Raw genomic sequence first — 14,704 nt, 5'->3', positions numbered from 1 at the left:
GCAGGTGGCGAGTAGGAGGAATGCCCTCAGGGAGAGCTGGTGGCCAAGTGAACAGGGCAGCAGCTGTGAGGATAGGAGAACAATGTGTTGGAGGTCGATGAAACAGGAGTTGGCGAATGATACGATGAGGGAGGTGATGGACTGGCCCAGCTTGGGGCTGGGAGGACAGTGGCTCAGAGCCAACAGGTTCCGATGTCAGACAGACTTTGTTTCAAATGCCTGCGTTGCCACTCTCTACCTAGTAAACCCTAGTTTCCTCTCCTTAAGGTTTCTGGGGTTCAAACCCAAATCCTAGTGTGCAACTGCCACACTAACTTGCAAAGCACGTCTTCCTTACACCTCACATCTTCTGAGGTGAATGCATCTCGTGGCTGGTCTAGCGTTAAGAGGCCAGGCCAAATTGCTTGGTGTGAATCCTAGCAATACCGCTTATGAGCTGAGTGATCTTGAGTGCGTTACTTAACCTCTCCGTGTTTCATTTTCCTCCTCTGTAAAAGGGGATAATAGTCATCTATAAAATAGGACAATTAATGATTCAATGAGACAACTATGCCGTTGCTTAGTGCAGTGGTTGGCTCATAGTAAGAACTCAATAAATATCAGCAATGATGATGACGATGATGATGATGATTTGACTTTTGTGCTAGAACTTGGCCGAGAAGGACTGACTAGTGGGTGCGTTTGCCAGGTAATGGGAGAAAAATGGCAAGATCCCCATTCTGTTTTCTCAAGGCTCCACAGAAACTGGGTAGGAGCGGAGACCGACCCCCAGAGAGAAGACTTCATGTTCCCGTGGTTGTGGCATTTCTGGGCCTCCCCTGACAGCTGATCAGCAGTGGGCGCTGTCATTTCTAATCGCTATTAAACACGCATTACCGAACAAGGAAGGTTCTGGTGTGTTAAGTTTCTACTGCAGGTCGGGGCCTTAAGCTCAGCACCAAATATGCCATCTGAGAAGCCAGTGTCAAAACAAGATCATCAGAAGCCTTGGATGTCTTCTGAAAGGCAAGACTGCTTTACACGCAACCCAAGGAAGCATCTTAAGTCATTGAGAGACTTTCCAATAAACGTCAATGAAAGAGGGCTTCCCTGGTGGCGCAGTGGTTAAGAATCCGCCTGCCAATGCAGGGGACACGGGTTCAAGCCCTGGTCCGGGAAGATCCCACATGCCGTGGAGCAGCTAAGCCTGTGCGCCACAGCTACTGAGCCTGCACTCTAGAGCCCGTGAGCCACAACTACTGAGCCCAAGTGCCACAACTACTGAAGCCCATGCGCCTAGAGCCCGTGCTCCACAACAAGAGAAGCCACCACAATGAGAAGCCTGCGCACCGCAATGAAGAGTAGCCCCCGCTCGCCGCAACTAGAGAAAGTCCGCACACAGCAACGAAGACCCAACACAGCCAAAAATAAATAAATAAAATAAATAAATTTAAATAAATAAATAAATAAATAAATTAAAAAAAAAAAAAGTCAATGAAAGAAAAAGGAATCAGAGTTAAAAAGCATCTAGCCCACAACAAATAGCATAGCAATATAGTAATGAGAAAGTCATGCAAGGGGATTAGTAATAACAGAAAAAACCATAAACTAAACAATAACTGAATCATAAGCACGGTGAGGCACCTGATGGAAAATGGTACAAGTTATTGGGAAAGAAACGCCATCTTTCCTCAAGCTCTGAATCTGAACAGATTGCTTACTGCATTAAACAATTAATGAAATTCTATGCTAGAAGACACTATTCAGTGTAGCTCCTTTACTAGACTCTCCCTCCATGGAATTTTCTTCACATTCCCCGATACTAATTGACTATTTTCATAGATCCACACTTTGTTGCTTCATGAACTTCCTTATCTTCTCCTTAATAACATCTATAGCATTCAGATCCCACAACCCCGCATTTTGGACTTACGCTTACATTTCCCACTTACTTATCACGTGCATCCATCAGACCGGAAGCTCTCAGAAGGCAGGCCCTGGCGTTCTTGCCCATCATTGTATTTCTGGTGCTTAGTGCAGCACCTGGCTCACAGCAGGCACATGACAAGCATTTGCTGGATGCACGAATAAGCTTGGTCCCCTTGACTGATTTGGAACAAGGTGTTAGAACCCTCATACATTCTTTTGGGGTGAGGGTCAGTTCCACTTTGACATCTGAGCCCTTCGGAGCCCCCAGTTTGGTGGGGGCTGAGGAATGAATGCCCTGCAAATTCATGCTGACTGCTTCCTCCATTCACTGCGAGGATGTCTTCGGATGCCTGATGCAGACTGGCAGGTTTATCAGGAGACAAGGAGCTGTCGTCTGCACCGCTCATCCGAGGGCACGGGAGGCGCAGCATGAGGTCAGGAGAGTAAATCCGCATTTCTGTCACTTGGACATACACCCGGCCGCTCGGATGTGATGGGAATCTCGCTTGCTAATGTGGCGAATTCTCCCTCTGGCAGGAGGGCCTGAGTCTGCAGTAGCAGAAACTGGCAGACCCGAGGCATCCTGGGCACAGCTGGCAGTGTAGGAACAAAGGGGAATGCGAGTTTGTGATGCGGGTGGACCTGGGCTCGGGCCCTTCTAAGGGCTTTTATCAAGAAAGAAGGGACATGATTGTGGGCCACGGCCGGGAGATGGCATGCACTGTTCAGGGTAGCAGGGGCCTAGGGACCAGCTGTCTCTCCTCTCTGCACTTGCTAGCTCGATTACCTCACCCTGGTTGCTCCAGGTCACTCCCTGCTAACACCTACGAGCTTCCTGGGCTCAAAAGTTGTTTGTGAGTAGCAATGTGTCATAGTCACTGACAGACTGTGCTGGACCAATGGGATACGGCCACCCAAGCATCTCTGCCTTAGGCGTGAGGGGTGAGGAGAAGGTACACACATGCTCACACACACAACCACATTTGAATCTTTTTCTTGTTAAAGATCAGAAATGCATCTTTGATAGGATTCACTGAGGAGGGCATAGCATCTTGCGAAAAATGCATAACCTCCATCTAATCACGAGTAAACATCAGACAAACCCACATCCAGGGACAAGCTGAAAAATACCTGACCAGTACTCTTCAAGACGGTCAAGGTCATGAAAGACAAGAAAAGAGTGAGGAGCCCTCGCAGATTGGAGGGGACTAAGGAGACATGACAACTAAACGCAATGCGGGATCTGGACCAGAAAAAAAAAAGGGCAAAATTAGAAACAAGCCTGTGAATTAGTCAATAGCATCGATCAATGTTAATTTCCTGGTTTCACTAACTGAACTTTGATAATTTAAAATGTTGACATTAGGGGAAGCTGAGTGAACTCTGGGAACTCTATGTGCTATTTTTGCAACTTGACTGCAAGACAAAAATGCTTTTAATATAAAAAGCTTAAAATATTGGGGGGGGGGTGGTTAAAATAGGATTTATCTCACATTGTTGATATGAGAGCAGATAAGAAAGTATGTAGCATGTACTTACACAATGCCTGGTACATCTTTAATATGTAATAACTATTAGTTGTTATTAAAACTATCCGAAATGGAGGCTTAACCGACCACAAGTAAATCAGGAGCTAATCATTAGGTTTACCCATTTGAAGCTGGTAGAGTTAAATCTGTGTGCCTATTTTTACTGGGTGCTCACTATATCACACAGGTGTAGGTAGTGAATTTTGTTATTTTCAGGAGCCCGTACTTAGGAGATGAGATGCTCAAGGCTTGAATTTCTCTACGAGCCAGGCTGCCTCACATGTGCTATATATACAGTAGGACCCAATTTGGGGATTCTCGATGTGAAATGAATGTGTGAGAAGCTGACTGAGATTGAATGCTCAGGGCAGTGCAAAGATTCCTTTCTTGAATGCAAATCAAAACTCCAATGAGGTACCACCTCACACCAGTCAGAACGGCCATCATTAAAAAGTCTACAAATAACAAATGCTGGAGAGGGTGTGGAGAAAAGGGAACCCTCCTACACTGTTGGTGGGAATGTAAATGGTGCAGCCACTATGGACAACAGTATGGGGGTTCCTCAAAAAACTAAAAATAGAGTTGTCATATGAGCTAGCAATCCCTCTCCTGGGCATATATCCGGACAAAACTATAATTCAAAAAGATACATGCACTCTATGTTCATAGTACACTATTTACAATAGCCAAGACATGGAAAAAATCTAAATGTCCATCGACAGATGAATGGATAAAGAAGATGTGGTATATATATACACACAATGGACTATGACTCAGCCATAAAAAAGAATGAAATAATGCCATTTGCAGCAACATGGATGGACCTAGAGATTATCACACTAAACGAAGTAAGTCAGAAAGAGAATGACAAATACCATAGGATATCACTTATATGAATCTAAAATATGACACAAATGAACCTATCTACAAAACAGAGACAGACTCACAGACATAGAGATCAGACTTGTGGTTGCCAAGGCAGAGGGGGAGGTGGGGAAGGGATGGACTGGGAGTTTGGGATTAGCAGATGCAAACTAGTATATATAGGATGGATAAACAACAAGGTCCTACTGTATAGCACAGGGAACTATATTCACTATCCTCTGATAAACCATAATGGAAAAGAATACGAAAAAAATATATATATATATAAAACTGAATCACTTTGCTGTACACCAGAAACTAACACAACATTGTAAATCAATTATACTTCAATAAAATTTTTAAAAAAGGGAAATATTCCTTTCTCAGTAGATTTAAAGGTGGCACCAACATTTCCTATTTATTGCAATGGATTCCAATTTTCTCTTTTTTAACTTTTCATTTTGACCTGAGTCCTTTTAAAATAAATTCATCTATGTAAACCTAATGGGTAGACTCAAAGAAATATGTGAAGGAAATAAAAATTCTGATGGCCCATGAATTTGGCAAAAAACATAAAGGTGGTACATGAAAGAGCAAAGCGTGGGAAACAAGGGTTTAGAGTGTTTCCAAAGACCGTCATTGTTAATGAAGTAGCTTAAATTTCAAAAATACTAAGGAAGCAACATCTTTAGGGCAAAGCGGTAGAGGCTTACTCCTGACATTCTGAAGCCAACTTTGCCAAGAATAAATGGGGAAACAAGGAGAAAGCAATTTTAGCCTCTAAACGCTTCAATTTTGTCCACTGTAGGCATCAACAGCTGAATTAAACAACACCTGAATTAAAATATACAAGTTCAGAGGCTGATCTCAGGAACAGCTTCTGAGTATGCAGGAGGAACGACTCCTAACAGCCACTCGATACTTGTTTCGTGAGGAGCAATTATATACCATGGCTAATGCATGCTCGGAGCGTGCGCCCGGCCACGGTACAGGTGGTGAATGCAAAACGCACACCGAGAGGCCTTTTAAGCAGCTAAACGCACACCCCATTACAGATCCATAATGCAGAATGGACGCTCATCTGCAAATGGATCGAGAGTGAAGAGTTCTTAAATGGCTGGGGTACTTAGGGCTGAAAGGCTGATCCCCGGATGTGCAGTCAGAGCACACACCGTTTTTAGGATTAATAATACATTGATGTGTGTCAGTGTTAATATACATTTACAGCTCACAGGCCCTGCAGCTGAGGGTTCAGCCCATTTGCAGCCACAGAAAAAAGGACTATTCTGTCCATCCTCTCATTAAGGCCTTCACTCCTAGGAAATTAGATTACGCAAGGAAAGCCATTCGAATGCTACTGAGGTTTTCCCTCCTTTAAAGCCTTCGCTCTGAAAAGTACATGGCACCGTGCGGCAGGGTGTCATCTACCTGCCTCATCAGAGCCCTTCAGAACCGGAGCAAAGGGCTGGCTGCGAGAAGCACCAGGCTCCAGTGTCTGCTTGGGCACGTGTCCACATGCCCCCGGGGCAGAGCGTGCCAAGGTGAAAAGCAGCCAAGAGAACGGTCCGGTGGCTTCGTGCTCTCTTTTCCTTTTGTATCTGACAGGTTTACCAAACCTTTATGAATGTATCCATAGGTGGTGTCATCTAGGAATGAGTCTCACACACACGCAACCAAATCCAGAACTTCAGGCACTTAAAAGAGCCCTATTCACTGATCAGTCAGCATTCAGAAGGATGGGGATTGCAAATCTTTGAAATACTGTGAATATCTGAAACACGATTTTCCCAAGCCATTGTGATTTAGCTTTTCCAGAGCGGCTTGATTAATGACTGCCTCTCTCTCAGAACGTCAAGGTAGGATGGTTTTTTAATGAAGAGCACGTAAAAGGATGAAAATATTATATGAATGTATAAGTAAATATACTATGACATATGTAAATAAAAGATGGTAAAACTAAACCCTCCGAGGGCTCACAATGTGTTCTGCTAAGAGCTTGGGGTGTGTTCTTGCATTCCATCTTTACAATGAATTTAGGAAGGATTTCCCCACTTTCCCAGAGGAGGAAACGGAGATTCAGAAATGTTAGATCACTTGCTCAAGATCACAGAGATCCTGAATGGCTGAGCTTGGGATTGGAACCCAGGAACGCCTGACTCCTGAGCAAGGGCCTGGAACCTCTCCATCACTGTTTTTCAGACTCACTGGCGGGTGGGAAATCAGTGTAGTCAGTGTATTTCATTTTTAAAAAGTGAAACAGGACAGAATAGAAAAGAAACATGAAGTGTTGTTTGTGAAAGTCTCATTTTAATTTTACGGTTGTATTTATCTAGAATGTATACTTGTGTGTGTGTGTGCACATACCATGTCTAAAAAGTGTGAGAACCTCTGCTCTCCACTGCACTAGCCTGTGATTGCACTGCTTGAAGGTCAAGCTCAAGGTCTCTTGCTAGCTAGGTATGCAGCCCTAAGTCCTCTGTTCTTGTGAGAGTCATTTTCTTTCTTATAATACTTTCCCCCCAAGAATCCCAGGGCCCCCGTCATTCTGTGCAAAGCAGTATAGATAAATTAATAATACAATTTAAAACCAATTCCACCAAGATAAACAGCACTTCCTAGATTAAGAGCATAGCTGGCCAGAATGAATGAAATTTACTAACCCTGAGATGCTTAATCTTCCATTACATGGACGTTAATGATTATAAGAAAGGAGTGATGGTAATTCACTTCTGCTTTTACAGGAAATCTACCATCTCATTTTTAGCAAATCTTTCTTCTCAGCACACCTCAATGCCAAGGATACCTGCCCTGCTCTTATAGGTATATTGGCCAGTAGTCATACGTCGAAGTCTACTCTTTGCCAAAGTGTTAGGACGTGTAGCATGGACGGGTTTACAAGATATCCCAGTGGAATTTTCTGGGGAGGCTACTTTAGTGCCCCTTCTCCCACCCCTTTTGAAAAGCCTATTTTCTATTTTCCAGTCATAGCAGGGAAGTGTTGGTAAATACCTTTAGCACAGTCTACTCCTAGAAATCCTGGAAAGCAGTGACACAGCCCGGATACACATTCGCCATTCCCATGGCAGTTACGTGGACAGTCCTGCACTGAATCTGAAAAAGAGAGAAATTGAACAATTACTTTTTTCTCTGCCTGCTGGTGAAGCAATTTAATAGTCAGCCATCCACAGTTTTTCAGGAGCAGTGGTAGTAACCTCAGGTGCCTACACAGGACCGGTAGGGAGAAGTGAGTGAAGGAGGAGAACAGGGATGGGTGGGGACTAGGGCAACTTGAACAATGCATGGATGTAACCACTGCTCTCCATGTGATTAGCCCAGGCAGGAATATAGGGCTAATACTGCTGCAATTTTTGCTTTTTCAAAAGAAACTACTTATCTGGATTTAAAAACTACAATTTTCCAAGTTTGAATGCTGGCAAGTTTTTAAACACTGTAAGCCCCACCCTGCCCCAATATCATCCTGTCAATCTGAGATTTGGTCTGAGATGTGGGATACCAGCTTTTAGCCTTAGGGAATAGAGAGTGATTCTCCAAATGACAGTGGTGGCTCCTGATCTCAGATTTATAGAGCAAAAAAATCCCCTGCGTTAAAGAAAGAGAAGTCTAAATACATAAGACTGATCAATTTTGGCATGATTTGGGGATTCATTAAGTAGTAGGTTTGGGGTGGTACAAAAGGCCTTTTATGCCTAGCTTTTTGCAGATCTTATTTTTCATGAAAATCAATTAGTTCACCCTTGTTCTCACCTGTATAGCCATCTTATTTCGTGATTTACCTTGCTATGTGTACTCTCAAGTAATGCCTTCAAAGGGATCATTTTGGAACTTTTTCATGTTGATTTGGGTCTGCACAGAAGTAGTCATACTCTTTTAAAATTATGATTATTATTAACCTAATTTTGCCTTACATTCAGATAAACACAGTTAGACTTTCAGGTTCTAAATTACTAAGATGATCAAAAGCCACTATGCCCCAAAGATGACATGACAAAGTCCTTGGGGAGTTGGGGACATTGGCTTGGTGATATGCAGGAAAGACTAGGAAGTCTAATTGTCCCTAATGGAGTCACCTGTGAATAGTAAGGGAGGTTTTCCTTTAAACCGAATTTCCCATTTATTCCCACTCTGGACTGAAAAACCAAACCACACCGTAGTGCTTTCTTTCTACAGTGCTTCACTTTTCAGCTCTCTTCTTCCAGAATCCGGGTGTGGTTGGTTTCTGGCACTAGGAGAACTCAATCAGTGTACCTGCTTTTTCAAAATCAGTATCAAGCCAATTTATTTTCTTCTTCTCCTTTTTTTTTTTCCTTTGGCTTCGCTGCGTGGCTTGAGGATCTTAGTTCCCTGACCAGGGACTGAACCCGAGCCCTCAGCAGTGAAAACACAGAGTCCTAACCACTGGACCACCAGGGAATTCCCAAGCCAATGTCCTTAGTGTCTAACAATTATCACTGCAGGCTCAACTCCTTGAGGATGGCAGAATAAAGGTGGGCTGAGAAGCATCCAAGTGGCTATCGATTTGTTTCATCTATTCATCCTCCCTTCCTTCTTTCATTCAAAAAGCATTAGGTTGAATCATACGAAGTAGCTGCTTTTGCAGGTCAAAAGTCAGCAATTTCACATGATGTTAGGAGACAATTTGCCACGGGTGTCTTGTGTTCCTGAATGTCTTATGAGCAGAGGCGCTGACTCCTTAGCTCTGGACTATCTTTTTTTTAAAGGCTGTCTGTATAGTGAACAGCCTTGGGAGATAGAGACAGTGTCTGCCTCCAGAGCAAAGGGCAAGTTTAGTTACTGCCCAGTATAAATAAAGAGAATGTCTCCCTCTGGAGAAAAGAATGAGTAGGCTCACGGCCCATTTGGAGACTCAAGGATAGTAAATTCAGAGTTTCTCTCCTGTCATGTAACCCACTGCCTGTGTAGGTAACACCTGGCTCTGTTTGTGTTGCCCTGTGGGAACTGGGGCTTGGAACTGGCACATATGCTGATACTGTGGATATTACATTGCTCTGAGGAATACAGTCTTTTGTCTCTGACCCAGGAGCACCTCCTCTTCTGATAACATCTATGAGACTGTGGCCGGCTCCTGTGTCAGCTGACAATGAGGGTGAGATCTCAGACCTGCCACAGTCCTTGACATAGGGTTTACTTTATTAACTGAGCAACTGTTATATGCAAGGCACCCTACAAGGCACTGGTGAATACAGCGGTGACTAAGACAGACACAGTCCCTGCCCTCATAGAACTTCCACTGTCATAGAGAACACAGGCCCAAAAAATTACCAAATCAAATAAAAATTGTGATATGTGCTTTGAAGAGAATAGGATACTGCGATAGGGACTAAGAGGAGGAAGCTACTGAGAAAGGACAGTCAGGGAGGGCGTCTCTATTCTATGCAGGGGACATATAAGGGTGCTGGAACAGCCAAGTGAAAAGCGAGGTGAAGAGTATTCCAGGCAGGGGAATTCCCTGGCGGTCCAGTGGTTAGGACTTCGTACTTCCACTGCAGTAGGCCGAGGTTTGATCCCTGGTCGGGGAACTAAGATCCTGCAAGCCTCACAGCATGGCCAAAAAAAAAAAAAAAAGCAAGCAAGAAAGAGTATCCCAGGAGTATCCCAGGCAGAAGGAAGAGCTGATGCAAAGGCCCTGAGGTGGAAAACAGCAGAACTGAATCCCATGTGGCTGGAGGGTAGCTACAAAGGAAGAGAGTGACCTAAGATGAGTCTGGAGAAACCCAGATCATCTAGGGCCCTGGAGACCATGTGGATGAGTTAAATTTTATTCTGGGACCAATGGGAGCAAATGAAAAATTTTAAACATAAACATGACATTATCCAGCTTGCATGTTCAGAAGTCACTCGGACAGAAAGTAGAGCTAGATTCTCAATGAGCATCTGGGTCTGGGGATGGTTTGGTAGAAATGGACATGGCCGAGGTCAAAGCTCCCTGTTCTCCAACCTAACATCCTCAGAGATAGAGCAGCGAAGAGAGGAAGCTCTTTGCTACCACAGTCCCAGGGAAAAGGACTAAGGCCTTTGCATAGGCTCTGTGCTGGGCTGGAAGGCCTCCTTGCCCTTTAGCTGAGGTATTTATCCTTAAGTCTCAGTTTAGAAAACATTTAGCTTCTAGGCCTCTTCCTTCCCTACTGCCCTCAACCTGGGTTTTGTACCCTTTCCTCTGTCTTCCCCTAATTCCTATAATTGTCTTTTTACCTATCTGTCTTCTCTCATCAAGCTCCATGAGGAAGAGACCAGATCTGAACTGATCACCCGGGTATTCTCAATGCTTGGCACACAGTAGGTCCTTGGTAAATAATCGTTGAAGTGTGTGTGTATGTATGTGTGTACGGGCACGCATCTCAGAGGGTGGGAGAATCCAAAATAAGCAAAAACTGCAGTGAAGAGTATTTTTCATTCAATTTCCCCAGGTCTTTTTTTAAAATTAATTATTATTGGAGTAGAGTTGCTTTACAATGTTGTGTTAGTTTCTGCTCTACGGCAAAGTGAATCAGCTATACATATACATATATCCCCTTTTTTTTTGGATTTCCTTCCCATTTAGGTCACCACAGAGCACTGAGTAGAGTTTTCTGTGCTATACAGTAGGTTCTCATTAGTTATCTATCTTACGTATAGTAGTGTATATATGTCAATCCCAATCTCCCAATTCATCCCACCTCCCCGCCACCTTGGTATCCATACGTTTGTTCTCTACGTCTTTGTCTCTATTTCTGCTTTGCAAATAAGCTCAACTGCCTCATTTTTCTAGATTTCAAATATAAGTGATATTATACGATGTTTGTTTTTCTCTTTCTGACTTACTTCACTCTATATGACAGTCTCTAGGTCTATCCACGTCTCTGCAAATGGCACAATTTCGTTCCTTTTTATGGCTGAGTAACATTCCATTGTATATATGTACCACATCTCTATCCATTCATCTGTCAATGGACACTTAGGTTGCTTCTGTGTCCTGGCTATTGTAAATAGTGCTGCAATGAACATTGGGGTGCATGTGTCTTTTTGAATTATGGTTTCCTCAGGGTATATGCCCAGTAGTGGGATTGCTGGGTCATATGGTAGCTCTGTTTTTAGTTTTTTAAGGAACCTCCATACTGTTCTCCCTAGTGGCTGTATCAATTTACATTCCCACCATGCCACCCCCCCACCCAAGTCTTGTCTCTGAAGCATTTCTACAGTTTTTGAGGAAAGAAACAATTATGTAGTACTGCTGAAATATAGAAGGAGCTCACCTCTCTCAGTCCCCTTTTTCCAACACCCAATTAAATATTACTCTTGAAATCTTATCAGCTTTCCTTTTTGTCAACCTGGTCGGACTTTTGTTGAGGAAACAAGGCAGGTGATGAGAGTTAGCCCAGGAAATGGGATTTTTATACAAGTGGAGGCTAGCCTCCCCGAAATCTGCACCGTGCTTCAAGAATGCCACTCGGTTGTACCCTGAGATGAAACTCATTTCTGAAAGCAGGCTGCTTCTCTCCAAAACACAAAAGACATCCCTGAGTCAAAGGTATATTTAGTGTGATGGCTGGTCAACACCCATCTAACATCCTTCCTTCTGTTTCATATCACAGGGGCTTCCGGCGCTCTTGGCTGCTCTTGACGGAGTGTGCTCCGATAATAGATGTGTGTGGGAGGATCTCTGAACCAAATAAAACACTGCACTTTTCCCTACATTTCAGGCCAATTACTATCATTGCTCTATCAAGATGTCTGCCCAACTATTAGGCCGATTACCTTTGACTTTCTCTTTAAGCTACAGTCCAGACAAGAGAAATCCTCTGGGGAGAATTGCTATTCCCAGCTCCGACAGGCGAATGAGGGTAATGGCCTGGGGGAAGGGCATCTCACTACCACCGTCTGTGTCCATGTGGATAAAGGCAATGGAGGTCAGAAGCCATTATTAGATAATATGGCCCCCAGACAACTTGCTGTGTGGAAGGGGAAAGGGATTTATTTGGCTAGAATCCAAAGCAATCCAGTGGTTAAGAGCACAGGCTCTGGGAGAGTTTGAATCCTGACTCCACCTCTTACTAGCTGTGTGTGACCTTGGGCAACTTGTTTAACTTCTCTTGAGTCTGGGCTTCCTCAACTGGAAAACAGAATATTGGTAGTAATGACCTCATATAACTACTCTGTGGGTTAACTGATCTAGTCCCCAGAAGGGCCAAATCCAGGAGCTAGTACATGGTCAACTCTCTATAGATGTGCCATTGTTACTGTTTTTGTTATTAACCATTCCACTGAGTCTTTATAGACTCCAGCTAAGCCAGCTGCTGTGTGTGGGGTTTGCTGTCATGTGTATCAAGCCTTTGCGTTTAAACACAAGGCGAATGCATGGACCTGGAGATTGTCATACTGAGTGAGGTCAGTCAGACAGAGAAAGACAAATATCACATGCTATCACTTATATGTGGAATCTCAAAAAATGGTGCAAATAAACTTATTTACAAAACAGAAATGGAGTCACAGATGTAGAAAACAAGCTTATGGTTACCAAGGGGGAAAGTAGGGGGGATAAACTGGAAGATTGGGATTGACATGTACATACTACTACATATAAAATAGATAAGGACCAACTGTATAGCACCAGGGAACTCTACTCTACTCTGTAATGACCTATATGGGAAAAGAATCTAAAAAAGAGTAGATACATGTATATGTATAACTGACGCACTTTACTGTACACCTGAAACTAACACAACATTGTAAATCTACTATACTCCAATAAAAATTAGAAAAAAAAAAGATTTACAAAAATTTTTTTTAAAAAAACACACAAGGTGACCAAAAGGATATCATTTCCCATCATGTTCTTAAGCAAAAGATTGTTCTTTATCTTACCGTCTCAAACTAGTTCTAAATGTGTTGCCAGTTTCTTTCTTTTGTGATCTGGTTTTTACCCTTTTACTTTTTTCTTTCCCCTCATTGGTACATAACATGCTCCTGGGAACTTTCCCTAACGGTGGAAGACTTCTCCAGTGACTTTCCTGATACAAAGTTTATGCCATTAGTGTAGAGCAGGGCTTGGCAAACTTTTTCTGTCAAGTGACAGAGAGTAAATATTTAGGCTTTATGGGCCAAACTGTCTCCACTGCAACCACTCAACTCTGTTGTTATAGCTGCCACAGACAATTTGTCAACAGATGAACGTGGCTGTGGTCCAATAAAACTTTATTTATAAAAATAGGCAGTGGGCCAGACTTGGCCCATGGGCTCTGGCATGCCAAGCACTGCTTTAAAAGGAGCATTTGGCTGACCCTGTTAGGGCCAATCTTTCCTTAACAGAGGGACTAAGCATTAACTTCAATGCTATGGTAAATACCAAATCCTACCTAATTTTGTCCCATTCTGAAGTTGTGGCTGCCACCTGAATTTCAGGTTCTCTTTCAAGAATCAGGGAATCCTTCAGAGCAATCCGTGAAACCAACAGAGAAGTTCTTAACATGCAGTCAATAGAAAAACAGCTGTACAAGATGAGCTCTTAAAAAATCATCAGCTTTCACGAGTGACTACCAGCTCCATTCCAGACAGGTTCCGTACGTGAAGTCACATCATCCCTCCCTTCGGAGACATGGTCATTACCTCCCCACAAACGATGAATCTGAGGCTCAGGGAGTTTAGTGACTCTCCCAGGTAGGATGTGGGAAAGAAAAGGTAGGATTTAATCCTGGATCAACCATCTTATCTAGGTTTCTCTAGTGAAACTTGAGGTCCACAGCTAAACGCTGCTGGGACAACATGGCGTTGCAGAAAGGCAATGAATGAGGCCCAGAAGTCCATGCAGGGGCTTCCCTGGTGGCGCAGTGGTTGAGAATCTGCCTGCCAATTCAGGGGACGCGGGTTCGAGCCCTGGTCTGGGAGGATCCCGCATGCCGCGGAGTGGCTGGGCCCGTGAGCCACAGTTACTGAGCCTGCGCGTCTGGAGCCTGTGCTCCGCAACAGGAGAGGCCGCGATAGTGAGAGGCCCGCGCACCGCGATGAAGAGTGGCCCCCGCTTGCCGCAGCTAGAGAAAGCCCTCGCACAGAAACGAAGACCCAACACAGCCATGAATAGATAAATAAATAATACATAAATAAATAACTTAAAAAAAAAAAAAAAAAAAAAAAGAAGTCCATGCCATTTCCACCATTTCCATATCCTGGGACCTTGAGGGACTCAGTTTCCTGAACCTCAGTTTATTCCTCTGTGAAATGGGTCTAACAATCTGCCCTGATTCAGAGAGGATCAGTTATTATCATTAGTAAGAAGATTAAAACCTAATGACAAAATAAATGTTATGAAAATTATTTATAGGTGATATGATTGTTAAAATTCTTAGGGCTTGCTTTAGAAAACCTCATGAAATATTCTCAAAATAATGGCC

General features: G+C 43.5%; 1 protein-coding gene across 4 annotated transcripts in view; it reads right to left on the bottom strand.

The window, feature by feature from the left end:
• Positions 1-14,704, bottom strand: part of TENM2 (teneurin transmembrane protein 2) — a 998,550-nt gene that overhangs the window by 177,328 nt on the left and 806,518 nt on the right. For all 4 annotated transcript variants that reach the window (XM_059917647.1, XM_059917648.1, XM_059917649.1 and 1 more), the window contains one exon: positions 7,311-7,412. In XM_059917647.1, coding sequence (XP_059773630.1) covers positions 7,311-7,412 — 102 coding nt within the window. The remainder of the gene's footprint in view (positions 1-7,310; positions 7,413-14,704) is intronic.

This window comes from Balaenoptera ricei, chromosome 3 (assembly GCF_028023285.1).
Source record: "Balaenoptera ricei isolate mBalRic1 chromosome 3, mBalRic1.hap2, whole genome shotgun sequence".
NCBI lineage: Eukaryota > Metazoa > Chordata > Mammalia > Artiodactyla > Balaenopteridae > Balaenoptera > Balaenoptera ricei.
This window is presented reverse-complemented; position numbering and strand designations above follow the sequence as displayed.